This window comes from Mesoplodon mirus, assembly GCF_964341445.2.
Source record: "Mesoplodon mirus genome assembly, chromosome: 15".
NCBI lineage: Eukaryota > Metazoa > Chordata > Mammalia > Artiodactyla > Ziphiidae > Mesoplodon > Mesoplodon mirus.
The window spans coordinates 36195087-36208788 of record NC_138991.1 but is presented as its reverse complement, the minus strand read 5'-3'; the positions used below and the strand labels follow the sequence as shown (position 1 = coordinate 36208788).

The window sequence follows — 13702 nt, the reverse complement described above, 5'->3', positions numbered from 1 at the left end:
CCACAGTCCTTGTTCTGTGGCCTCTGGGAAAGGAGAAGGTGGCACAGGTGGCCCCTGGGTGCATGTCCAAACTCACCCACATTCTGCTCATGTCACTCAATTCATTTTTGTATCTCAGAGAGTCCTTCAGGACCTGGAGAGAGAGGGAGAGGAAACAGAGGATGGTGAAACATGGGGCAGAGGAGAGAGGGTGATGGGAGAGAGACAAAACCGTCTATGAAATTGGTACCCAAGAGGCCAGGAGATGGGGGCAGCGGCCATCCCCTGTGCGAGAGTGGACAGTGGCTCTTGTGACTCAGGCAACTGCACTTTCCCCACATGGGTCCCTGGATCCCTGCCCATCCCCTGCAGCCCCAGGAACTCACGTTTGGGTGTCCATCCCGGAGGAGCTTGTGGAACACGTGGCAGAACTTCCAGCAGAGCACAGCGTTGCTGGAGAGGGGCAGCCGGTTGACAACAGACCAAAAGGTCTGTGCCCCCTTTTCATGGTGGGTGCCCAGTATGCACGGTGAGGGAAGGTCATGGAAAACAAAGGCAACCAACCCTGGAACGAAGCCTCTAAAGGCCACTGCGGGGGCTGTGTGTTGTTCATGGCGCCTGGCACTACCCATCAGAGGGCAGCACTTACAATGAAGGCACCACAGATCTGTACAAGCATCCTGGCAGTTTTTGGCGGAGGGCAAAAAAGTGCCTCCTTCTAATAAAATCCATTTTATTAGATGATTTCCAAAGAGACAGCCATGTCTTTTGGGAGGGGTGTCTTTTCCTAATTTGCACAAGTACATTCTGGGCCAGCAGTGGCTCTGGTTGGCCTTTAGTGGGAAGATGCTTTGGTTGGAATTAGGGCTTTGCTGTGGGAAGACAGACTCTGCCCTTCCTCTAGGTTTGCTGAGTTTGTGGTGGGGCCTTTGTGGGGAGGTGGGTGGAGGGTGTGGTGTGTGCGCATAATTGCAGCTAACATTTTAACAACACAATACAGCCTCTCAAAATTCTTTCTTATGCACTATTCCAAATCAAGGGTGTGCTTCAGCTCTTCAAGTGCCCTGGCCCCTGCTGGGGACCCTACCCACTGGCTACTGACACCCTTGGCTTCTCTTCCAGGTAGCGTCTGACTCCCCTCCCATTAGGCACTGTGCTCTTACCCTGAAAGCGGCAGTCTTTGTTTAAAATGCATTTTCCCTAAATTTAAAAATGACGCTTTCGGGACTTCCCTGGTGGCGCGGTGGTTAAGAATCCGCCTGCCAATGCAGGGGACACAGGCTCGAGCCCTGGGCCAGGAAGATCCCACGTGCCGTGGAGCAACTAAGCCCGTGCGCCACAACTACTGAGCCTGTGCTCTAGAGCCCGTGAGCCACAGCTACTGAACCCATGTGCCACAACTACTGAAGCCTGCACGCCTAGAGCCCGTGCTCAGCAACAAGAGAAGCCACCGCAGTGAGAAGCCTGCGCACCACAACGAAGAGTAGCCCCCGCTCACCGCAACTAGAGAAAGCCCACACGCAGCAACGAAGACCCAACACAGCCATAAACAAACAAACAAACAAATAAATAAAATGACGTTTTCACTCCACCTCTTCTAAAAACCTTCCTGGCCTCGTTCAGGGGTGCCTTCATTTCCCAACACCTTGAAGTCCCTGTATGCAGACTCCTGCCTGCCACGCTTTGCGTGTAATAAATGTCCTTCTGGCCTCGAGTGACTTTAACAGAGCTCCAGGCCTCCGTAATTAGGGAGCCTCCCCCCTTTTTTTTTAACTTGGAAGACATTTACATTTATTTTTACTTTCCCACATCACCAATCATGGATGAGTGGCTTGTATCTCCATCAGGAAAATATAGCACTATCGAGTTACTATTAATATTATATCCAATAGAGAACTCAATCTTTGGTCACAGCGTTAAGAGCTCCTGGATTTAGTCCCATCGGCCCTTTCTGAAATGACCTAAGGGAGCCCTTTTTGAGGCAAGTAGAGGATTTCCGCATTTCTTTTGTAATGGATGCTTACACAGGCCTCACACACCCAGTAACTGGGCACCATTAACCCAAGTATGGCAATGTCATCAGAACTTTCGGCTTTTTAATCCAGGCTCAGGTAAGAAGCACCGCACCATTTAGGAAAGACTTGCCTCAGGTTAGAAACTATAGGACTCCCCCGAAAGACATGTTGTTTTGCTTCTGAGCTGGAAAGTGTGGTAAAATTCCCTCCCTGGACTGAAATTTGCATTTTGAGAGGGGCTGCCTTGAAAACGGACTTTTGGGTCTAGAAGCTGAAATCAGCTTTTGGTCTTAGAGTGATTTGGAAATAACTTAGGGTTTCACTTCAAGCACAGCCCCTTGGGACTAGAAGGAAGCCAAGAGGAGAGATGGACAGCCCCCTACCCTCAACTGAGATGATTTCTCACAGTAGGTTGTGGCTCCTTTACCGGAGAGCAATCTCCCGAAACAGAAGCCAGGGACGTGTGGAGCTGGCCGGGCACCCCGGCTTGGAAAGAGGCAAGCAGACCTTTCTGTCTTTCTTTAATTTTCTGAGCATTTTAACGCACCCAATTCGTGTCAGGCACTTGGGGATATAAAGAAAATAAGACTTCAGTCCTCAGCCCTCCAGGAGTGGATACCACAGTCGGGGGCGTCAACGTGTTCACCAGGCACCAGGGATAAATGGTTGTCTGAACAGCATTTCTAAATGAAGCCAGGTTTCCAAATGCTCATTCAGTTGGTAGTGAGGATAGCTGATGTTCTTTAAAAGTATTGATAAAGAATAAATGTTTTGTGAGATCTTTAGGCTTTAAAACCCTACTGTATGGAGCGGATCTTTTCAACACGTATCCGCCCCTTAGAAATTGTGAGGCTGAGAGACTCCCAGAATGTCAGAGCTGGAGTGTTAGGCCTTTGAAAGCTTCTTTAGCCAACACTTTCAACTGACAGACAAGGGAATTAAGGCTCACAGAGGTCTCACTGGGCCCACTCGAGGTCCCAGAGAAAGTCAAAGAGCTCCAGAGATGAGACTTCAGAATCTCCCTCTAGGTCTGTTCCATCGCCCCAGGGAGCCTCCCTGGCAAGGTGAGACCTGGCCCGGCCACTACAGGCCTGGCCCTCTCTGTGCTCACACCCATCCAGAGGAGCACACTGTCCTGTGACAACTGTCTCTCTCTTACTTCATATCTTGAACCAGACTCACTGATCAGTATGCTTAGCAGGGAAGGGTCAAGACTGGGTAACTTCCCGTGAAAATCAATTGGGCCATTAATAATGAGGGCTTTTCTTGGTTTGGTTTTCTTGACTCAGTAAAGCATCAAGGGAATAAAAAGGCAAGGTCTGGCCGGGCTCACGGTTGGGCCAGGCTTCTGGGGTTCCCGGTAGAGGTTCTATAGCCCCATCTTGCAGCAAAGCCTTAATTCCAACCAAAGCCTATTCTGCTAAAGACAAGCTGCTTTCCTTCCAGTGAAGAGCAGTACATGCTGTTAGCAACACTTCCTGAGGGCCTGACCTGTTCTGGGCATCACACTGGCAGTGCCGGGCTTCCATGGCCTTCTGACCTGGAGGGCCTCCTCCACGGAGGGGCGGGTGTGCGATGACTTCAAGATAGGTTGTTCCAACCCAACCGGCTGTGGTGCAGCCACCATGCTGAGCCCCGGCAAGAAGGAGCTTCCCCTCGCAGACAAAAGCCCAGCCTCCCCTTGCCCTGTGCTTGGCCCCAGCACACACAGAGACCAAGCCTTGGTCCACTGGCAGCCTCTTCTCCAGGCTTTGGGGATTAGCCCTCGAGCACCTGGACTTGACCTCAAGGGCAGGTCCGGAGGGATCTATTGGCCAGGCTGCCTGCACTTTCCTCCCAAGCCACAGACCCATGACGGTGGTCGCCCAGGACCTCCAACAACTCGGCATGGGGGGCTTGGCGAAAATCTTCAAATCATCAGTTCCCTAGTCCACCCTGACCTTCTCATCTTCTTCCCTCTGGTTTGGGGTGAACCAGTTCACACAAGTGGCTCTTATTTCCATGGTAGAGCCCTTGTGTCGGCTTAAGGCCAACCGCTGCCGCCAAGGCCTCTATTTTGCTTTCATGTTCAGAGAAGGGCATTTGAGCACGTCCCCAAGGGGGTGGTCAGTGTGGCAAGGTGCAGGGCCAGAGCGCTTTGATGGTACAGGTGAAAACCCCTCTGGTGCCCCGAGGAAATCTCTCAAGGGAGAGTAAGTTCAAAGGACTCGGCAGTTCTGAAAAGCTAAGTCCCAGGAGAGAGGCGAGACTGGGCCAGATGGCCGCTTTGGTCCCTTCCACCTCAACAGGCTGTGGGCTCTGAGGCCAGCTGTTGCCAACCCACACTGTTCAGACCCTGCTGGGGCCTGGCCGGTTCTCCTTCCTGAAGCTGAGCAAGGATGCCTCACCCCGACCTCATTCCCCACCCCCGCCCCCCGCCATTTGACCCCCCTTGGGGTCCGTCCTCCAAGCAACATCCAAAAGGATATTTCTGGCGTGTTTTTCCTTTACAGCCACTTCCTGCGTATTAATGGCCTTATTGATGCTGACAGTCTGAAAAACAAGAGGGAGGGGGGAGGGGAAGGAGGATGACATGAATAAGCTTCTGACAGTTGCTGGGACCCTCCCAGACGCCCCGCCCCTTCCCCTCCCTCCGCAGACCCCTCTGCTCCACTGTCCCCTTGCAGGGCCCCCTGCGGGGGGCAGAGGTGGGCAGCACTCCCAGGCCAGCTGGCCCGGGCTGTCCTAAGGCAGCGGGCTTTGCTGCCTGGCATTGGCTGTGCCCAGCTGCTGCGCCCGCATGCCACTCATTCACTTGGCCCAACATGGCAATTAAAGCCTGCACAAAGGGATGCCTTTCATCCCCCAGGGAAACATTATTTCTCCGGGAGCAGGAGGAAGAGGCGCTGAGATCAGGGAGGGGTTGTGGCTCAAAGACCGTCCAGCCACCCCTCTCTCACAGCTAGAACCTTCCATGGAGCCTACCCTAGCTGGCCCGGGTTGACAGTGGTCACTCTCCTCTCTTGTTTCCCTGCTCTTGGGCAGTTTCCAGCTCCTAACCAAATTCCCTTTTATTTTCTTACTTCTATCATAGGGCATGATGAATATTCACTCCTTTCTGGTCGTTTTAAAAATCGTAACTCTCTTCTGAAGTAAGCAAAGCACGTTATACATGTAAATATAACACACACACATACATGGGATTGTATCATGTAGGCTGTTTTTTGAAATACAGCCTTTTTCTGTTTTGCTTTGCTTCCTTCCACAGACATCATTCTACCCCCAACCCATGTTAGCAACCTGTTATGCATCCTGCACGCGTGCACGCACACACACACACCCCTACATTCCAAAGGACTTATTTTTGTCACTGTTCTATAAAACTGGGACTGTCATGTACAGACTTTTTTACATCTTGCTCTTCTCACTTGAAAATATCCCACGAAACATTCTCCAAGTGAACTGGTAAAACGCTAGTTCATTCTTTAAAAAGATAACATAATATTCCATGGTGTGGGTGGATGTGATTTATAGCATCCCGTATTGGAAGGCAATTTATTTCCAGTAAACTATTTTAGTAAACATTCTTATACATATACCCTTATTAATTGAGGCTTTCATTTCCAAGGGATAGAGTACTAGGAGTGAGATTACTGGGTCCACTTTTTTTTTTTAAACTTTTCATTATGGAAGAGTCCAAGCACACACAAATATGATGATTAGTCTAATAAGCCCTCATATAGTCAGTCCCCAGCACCAATTATTATGAACTTGCAGCCAAACACGCATCCTTATGGGTGAGGGGTCACAGACATTTTCTGTAGAGCCAGTTAGTAAATATTTTAGGCTTTGCAGGTCACATGGTCTCCATCACAACTATTCAGCTCTGCTGCTGGAGGGAAAAAGCCACCTCAGTGATACTAAATGAATACGGAACTGAATGACTGTGGCTGAATTCCAATAAAACTTTATTTACAAAACCAGGAGGTGGTCTGGATTTGGCCTGCACCTCTAGTGTGCTGACCCTTGCTTTATACCATTGGTCACTGATTCCCTTGCTCCCTGGATTATCTGAAGTAAATTCTAGGCGTTATACCATTTTATCAGTAAATACTTCAGTATGAACTTCTAAGAAAAAAAAAAAGACTCTTTAAAATTTAACCATAATACTATGATCACACCTAAAATTTTAAGGATAATTTCTTAATGTCATCAAATGGTTAGTGTTCACATTTCTCTCTTGTGTTAAAAAAACAAACAAACAACTTTCTTGCAACTGTTCTAATCAGGATCTAAACAAGGCTGTCATTAGGCTTTGTAAACAGGCTCTAACAATTCACATTTCCACTGGCGATGTTCAAAAGTATCCCCTCCAACAGGGGTTATCACTTCTTTTCATTTTTGTCGGTCTTTCGGGTGTAGCGACATTTCATCATGAACTTGTAATTTCCTGACTGCTAGTAAGTTTTGAGTATTTTCTTATATGTTCTCATGGTTGTTGACTGCCTTACCTAGTGAAGTATGTTCATCTTATCTTTTATAGCTTCTATGTTTACTTACGGTTTCTCCTGCCCCATGTTTATACTGGTAGACTCTTACGTTTTCCTCTAAGTGTTTTATTGTTTGTGTCTGAATCTTCATCTGGAAAAAATACATACTTATGTATATGTCATATATGTATATGTCCATGTATATGTGTATGAGTATATTTGGTACAAAATAGGTTATACTAAGATATGGTCTTTTATATCTGGTTTACATAACTTTTGGGTGTGTTCTTTAAGTCCACTATTGCACGTATTTTTTTTCCTCTACCAGAATCAACTCTTTTTTTTTAAATTGAGATATAGTTAATTTACAATGTTGTGTTAGTTTCAAGTGTACAGCAAAGTGATTCAGTTATACATATATATATATTCCTTTTCAGATTCTTTTCCCATGTAGGTTATTATAAGATATTGAGTATAGTTCCCTATGCTCTACAGTAGATCCGTGTTGTTTACCTATTTTATATTGGGTTCGCCAAAAAATTCATTCGGTTTTAAGTACAAATAAAAGATGTTTTTCATTTTCACGAAGAACTTTATTGAACAACGTATTCACTAACCGAACGACCTTTCTGGCCAATCCAATATATAGTAGTGTGTATACGTTAATCCCAAACTCCTAATTTATCTACCTCCCTCCCCCATCCCTTTTGGTAACCATACGTTTGTTTTCTATGTCTGTGAGCCAGACTCAACTTCTTTAATAGCATAAGCTCTGTTGTGGGTTGAACTGTGTCTTCCCAAAAAAGACACGTTCAAGTTCAAATCCCCCAGCGCCTGTGAATGTGATCTCATTTGGAAACAGGGTCTTTGCAGATGTAATTAGTTAAGATGATGTCATACTGGATTAGGGTGAGTCCTAAATCCAGTATGACTGGTGCCCTTATAAGAAGGCCAAGTGAAGACACAGGGACACAGACACTCAGGAAGAAGACAGCCATGTGAAGATGGAAGCTGACACTAAAGTGATGTGTCTACAAGCCAAGGAATGCGAAAGATGGCCAGCAACCACCAGAAGTTAGGAAGAGGCAAGGATGGATTCTTCCCTAGAGCCTCCAAAGGGAAGACGGCCCTGCTGACACCCTTATTTTGACCTTCTAGCCTCCAGAACTGGGAGAGAACAAATTTCTGTTGTTTTAAGCCACACACTATGTGGTAATTCATTATGGCAGCCCCAGGAGACTAACAGAGGGTCCTTTCCCCATCATGCTCAGTCACCTCCGAAGACAAGGAGAGTGCAGACACTCCTTTCCCTCTTCCCTACAGCACACGCAGGGGGCTCCACTGAGCACAGCTGTTGGCTGTCAGTGCAACGGTAAGACCAGTCCAGAAGGAATCTCATATAAGAGATGCTGCAAGAAAGAAGTAAAAAGTTTATCCCCCTAAAATCTCCCAGTGAGGCAGCACTTGTATCCTGTGGAGACCCAGCGCTTCCAGCTTCCTCTTCACAAGTCCTTCCTTGGACCTTGTTTCTCAGCTTCTGCTTCCAGGCCTGTCCCACGTCATCCTCTTTCCTTCAGATTTCCTCAGGTGAGTTACATGCTTTCAACTATGTTTCTCTCCTGGCCCTAGAACCATGATGGGATCCTGGCTGCAGACAGACCTCTGGGCAAAGTGACCACATTTGCCGAGCCTTTAAAGGTTGCCTGCGTCCATAAGGAGTTATAAGGGACCTAAATATGTAAGGTGACACCAAGAGATGCAAATCCAGTACGGTGCGAACTGGATGTGGTCAAGTTCTAGGGGGTTGGTAGAGGCAGCCAGTAGCACAGGCTGTGATGGAAAAAGAGAAATCCATGTTGGCCGGAAATGCTAGAAACTGCGTCAGGGCCTTGAGGGAGGACTGTGATGGGTGGGGTTTAGACTTAGTCCACAAATATCTATTTATACTGATGGACCAAAGACCAATTGCCCAAGCTTGTGGTCAGTATGAGACTTGCTTACAAAAACAAACAAAAAATCCTTAAAATTCCCTTAAGCCACATAAAATAATATACCATGAGTTTGTAACTGTAGACTCTGTGTGTGTGTGTGTGTGTGTGTCTGAAAACTGAAAATATCCTATACTCTACATGTTGAAAGGAAGGAGAGATCCTGTGAAACTGCGATGCTGCTCAGGGAAACTTTGTCAAAGGAAGAAAGGGGCCACCTGTCTGTCCCCGGTGCCTCCCCTGCCATTGACTGACTTCTCTCAATGACGCTGTCTACAGATTCGAGGGCACTTATGGTTGTTGCACAGAAAGGCTAAGCCACTTGCCCAAGGTCATACTATTCGGGTGGCCGGATCCTCGAGCCCAGCTCTGGAAAGGCTTGGAAAACGAGGGCCGGTTCTGCTGGAGGGCCACGTGTGTGCAAGGGCAGAACGGGGGATGAAGGCAGAAAGGGAGGTAGCACTGGGTGTGGGGGGCCAGTGGGCTTCGGAGGGGGCGGGAAAGGATGGAAGCAGCTGAAGGGAAGAGAGTTGAAGGAGGCAGCTATTAATAGCAGAGAAGTGAAGGAATAAAGGGCTCAACCTAAAAGATGGAAGTGAAATGGAAAGAACCCGACACAAGGTGGGCTATGACGCAATTACAATAGGATTGGCCAGTAGGAGCTTCCAGTTACAGGGAACATAACAGAAGGAAGAATCAAAGATGCTGCAGAGGTTTTGAAGCTGGGCAGGTGGCAGAACGAGGCAGGCATCTGGGGCTGAGGGGACACTGTAAGCAAAGGACAATGAGGCTGGCGGGGCTTGGGGGTGAGAAATAGTCATTTTTAAAAGATTGAGGAAGTGAACTAGCAGTAGCGGTGGTTATAATCATCAAGATAATGGCAGCTAATGAGTGCTTACTACCCAGCCCTGTGTTAATAAGTATTTTGTATGAATTATCTCATTAAAGTCTTATAACTCTACATCCTACAAGTGAGTATTAGTATCAATCGTCTTCATTTTACAGATGAGGAAACCAAGGCTTAGAAAGGCTATGTAAATTGCCCAAGGCTGCTCTACCAGCCAGTGTAGAGCTGGAACTCAGACTCGGAAGTGGGGCTCCACAGCTCAGGCTCTGGATCACAATCCCCACATGAGACATGGCCCTCCACACCACAGAGACACAGAACCAGAGTCCAAATGATTTCCACAGACTGGAAAAATGGGTGAAACTTCACTAGATGCAATCTAGCAGGTATAAAGGAAGTTTCCTATATTTAGGTCTAAACTCACTGGCACAGGGGAGATATGAGTCAAAGCAGCACTTGTGAAAATGATTTAGGTGTTTTATTTAGCTGCCAACTTAATATAAGCAACACTGTGATGTGGCTGATCAAAATGCAAGTCTGAGCTCTGGATGTATTAAAAGGAGTACAGTGTTCAGAATGAGGGAGGGGATGGTTCTAATTCTCTATGAAGATAAATTCACATGTAAAACACTATTCAGTTTTAGACCTTGTACATTATGAAGGAAACCAACAAACTAGACTACTTCTAAAAGAGAGTGACCTGGACTGGGATAAGCCTGGGGCCTGAAGAAAACTTAGAGGAATATCAATATTCTTAAAGGTGGTCATGTGGAAGGAAGAATAACTCCAGGGATCAAAACTAGACCAATGGGTAGAAGTACAGTCAGGCCATTTTTGGATAAACTTAAAGCTGTCTCATGAAAGAGAGAATTCCCCATTATGAGAAGTATATAGGCAGAGGCATGGCAACGTCTTCTTAGGGTTACTGTGAAAAAGACTTACAGGCTCAGGCTGGATTAGGTGATTTTTAGGTTCCTTCTCACTGTTAGACTCTGTAAACGTCCTTCAGATGATGGTGGGCTTTGTATATAAAGGCAAGAAATTGCGATCTGGTGGACACTGAGATCCACAGAAGGCTCTTCTGTTTTGATGTTTTTTATTTTTGGCCATGCTGTGGTATGCGGGATCTTAGTTCCCTGACCAGGGATTGAACCCATGTCCCCTGCAGTGGAAGCACGGAGTCCTACCCACTGGACCACCAGGGAAGTCCCAACAGAAGGCTCTTGAGCAGGGGAGGGACCGGATACAAACGCCACTCCGTCCTCCTGAGTTTGAGGAGTTACCTTTTCAGTGCCCTGAAAAAGGAAAGTGTGAAACAACTTCTGTGTGGACATTCAGAGTCACAGCCCCAGTACGAGCCCAGGACCCCAACACAGCACTAGCCTAGCTCTGGGCTATGGAACGAAGTCTCTACCCAAATCAATAGCTACAAGACATCTGCAAGCCTTGTCTGCCCTGGTCAGGACTGCCCCAGACCCTTCTCTTGCAGCTCTGGCAGGTTCCTGGGAGTGCCCACCCACTGCAGCCAACATGCCCAAAGTTCTCCAACCAATGCTTCCCTACCGAGAAGTCGGGCAGGGTCCAGTCCACAGCTGCAGGCCCACCATCCGGTTTCTGTAGCAGGCTTTTTGGGCTCAGAGGCAGGGCTGAGCCTCTGGGCCCGTAAAGGCAGGCTGTGGTCCTCCAGGGCCCTCGGAATCTCAGACACCGGATACATCCAGGGCGGAAGTTCCACGCTAGGCTGTTTCCTGTACTTGTGCAATGCTCGGTGCCTGGGATGCCACCCCACGTCACACGCCCCTCACTTCCTTCTGCATCCCAAATCCTGCCCCGTCTTCTGAGCACAGTCCAAACTTGACCTTCCTTTAGGCTTGCGAGGCCACTCTGGCCAATCATTTCGAATTCGTTCCTTCTTTCTTTTTAAATTCCCATTTCTCTTCGTGTGTTTGACAACAAGTATATTGTCTTACCTCCCCGCCAAGATTAAAATCCCAAGGGCGAGGACCCTGCCTTCTGACCTCGTGGGCCCGCAGCTGCTAAGGCGGGGCAGAGTCTTAATAAATTATTAAATCATTAAGGACTTAAATGACTGCTTCCCAGTGCGCCTGCCTCTAAAAAGTACCAGGTATGTGATTCATGGTCTCTTGAGAAAATCTGCTCTCTTTCCCTTCCCTCCCCAGACTCTCTCTGAAGTAAATAATTGGGTTCGGAGCTGGGCGATGCCTGGGGGGCGCTCCCAGGGCTGAGGGTGGGAAGTTCGGGGCTCCACTGCCCACCTCCGGCCTAGGTTAGAGAACATCCTCTGAGAACAGGCTGTTCTACAGATTTCGCCGGAGTCACACAGGACCTCAGACCGTGCAGTGTCCCCCCTGAAAGAGCAGCATTGTACACCACTTCCTGACCCAGCTGGCCCTCGCGTCCCAGGCTGGTTCCGGAGGGCCAATTATCAGCAGGCACCGTAGGAAGGGCGGCTTTCCGCTCCCCCCCACCCCCAACCGCCCCCGGCCCTGTCCTCTGCTCCCTCAGACAGCCTCAGCCAGGCTGCAGCCAATGGGAAAACTTCGGGCTTTGCTTCTGCGGGGGGCCAGGCCTGGGCCCGTGCTGCGGGGGCAGCTGGCCACAGTCAGGTCACGCACACAGCTGCTGGCAGGGACCAGCGCTTGGGCTGCCAAGGCCGGGCTGGCTCGCAAAAGTTCCATGGCAGGGGCAGGCACGGAGGATGTGCCCAGTGCGGGAGGCAGGTTCCAAAGCCAGGGACCAGAGGGCCCAGTGCCCGGGCCAAGTGTAGGAAAACCTGCGACCAAGCAGGGCAGAAGGAGAAAGGAGGAAGTAGGCTAGAAAGGACACAGAAGGAATGAAAAGGGCATCAGTGGGCGGGAGGCATTTGCTCAGCAAAGCCAGAGGTGGCCACCACCGATGGCCTTGGTGATGCTGCCCAGCACGGGGGCTGCACGCTGCATCCCTCACCGCGTCAGGTTTGGAGGCTTGGGGTAAACAGATGAGGCAGGTGGTCCTGTTAATACCTGCTGCGCAGGGTAGAAAGGGATGCTTTGGGCCGTCAGCTCCTCCTGGAGAGGAACAAGGCTGGCGATGGGGTAGGGTGGGCTGTGATGCCGGAGAGAGACAGACTCAAAAGACTGCTGGGGCACATCATGGTCATGGTGGGGGCAGCCTGAGCGAGGATGACAGATTCAGAACCGAGTCGCAGTCACATGAGCCTCGGGGAAGAGACAAGCGAGGCACAGAAGACCGAATATAGCCTTCAGCACTGAGTGAGACTGCTCTGGTCTTGGCCATGATACTTGGAAGTGGATGTCCGACATCAAGTCTTTTGAATTCTTCTCTTGATCAGAAATAATAATAATAGAATGTCGTCATTGTTGTCACCGGATTGATTAGTGGTAGCAGCTGAGCCCCTACCAGGTGCTGCACGTGGGGATTTGCTTCTGATCCTCCCTCCCCTGTAGGGCAGGGAATCTGACCCGTTTTCCAAGTCAGGTTGCCCAAAGAAGCACAGGCAGCCATGGGTGGAGCCAGAATTCAAACCCAGGTCCCTCTCCCCACACTGTGCTACCTTCAGCAACTTGGCAGCCTCAATGCCATCCACCTGACTTTCTCTCTTTCTTTTTTTTTTCTTACTTTTTGGCTACACCGTGTGGCATGCGGGATATCTTAGTTCCCTGACCAGGGATCGAACCCGAGCCCCCTGCAGTGGAAGCGTGGAGTCCTAACCCCTGGACCTCCAGGGAAGTCCCCTGCCTTGCTTTCTACCCCACAGCAGCTGCGCCCCAGATCGCTACTGCTCCTGAGTGATCTCAACCAGGCCCATGGCTTTGAACTCTTCATTTCTGCCAACATGCCCCACTGCCCAACTATTCCTCTCCCAGTCTCCCTAGAAGTCACCCTTAACTGCTGCCTTTGTCTCAGTGCTCCCATCCAACCCATCAGCAATGCTGCCCTTTCCGCCTCCCAAATCCCTCTGTTATCTCTCCATCTCCTCTGCCTCCAGCCAAGCCCAAACCTCTATCATGTCCCCACTGGACCACTGAAATAGCTTCCCAAGTGCATTAGCCCTCCCCAAGCGTCTCTCTGCCCAGCAGCCAGAGTGGTCTTGATAAACCACACCTGAGATCACGCCACCTGGAGCAGAACCCGCCACCACCAATGAAGCCTGCCCTCCCACAAGGCGGACAAAGCCCTACACTGGCATCAACTCCCATTCGCCCTCTTACTTGTTACACCCCGACCACATGGGCTGCCTCTTTGTTCAAACATTTCAAATTCTTTCTGTCTCTGATGCTCCTTATGCCTGGAATGGTCAGATTTTTGCCTCCCATTCTTTGCAAGGCTGGATGTTCCTTCTTTTCCAGGCTGTTCAAATACCACCTCCTAGGCAGCCTCTCT

General features: G+C 49.3%; 1 protein-coding gene across 3 annotated transcripts in view; it reads right to left on the bottom strand.

The window, feature by feature from the left end:
- Positions 1–13702, bottom strand: part of HIP1 (huntingtin interacting protein 1) — a 165533-nt gene that overhangs the window by 54606 nt on the left and 97225 nt on the right. For all 3 annotated transcript variants that reach the window (XM_082644371.1, XM_082644372.1, XM_082644373.1), the window contains exons 2-4: positions 4463–4526; positions 366–508; positions 77–133 (exon numbers count right to left, since the gene is read on the bottom strand). In XM_082644371.1, the coding sequence (XP_082500497.1) occupies positions 77–133; positions 366–508; positions 4463–4526 (264 nt within the window). The remainder of the gene's footprint in view (positions 1–76; positions 134–365; positions 509–4462; positions 4527–13702) is intronic.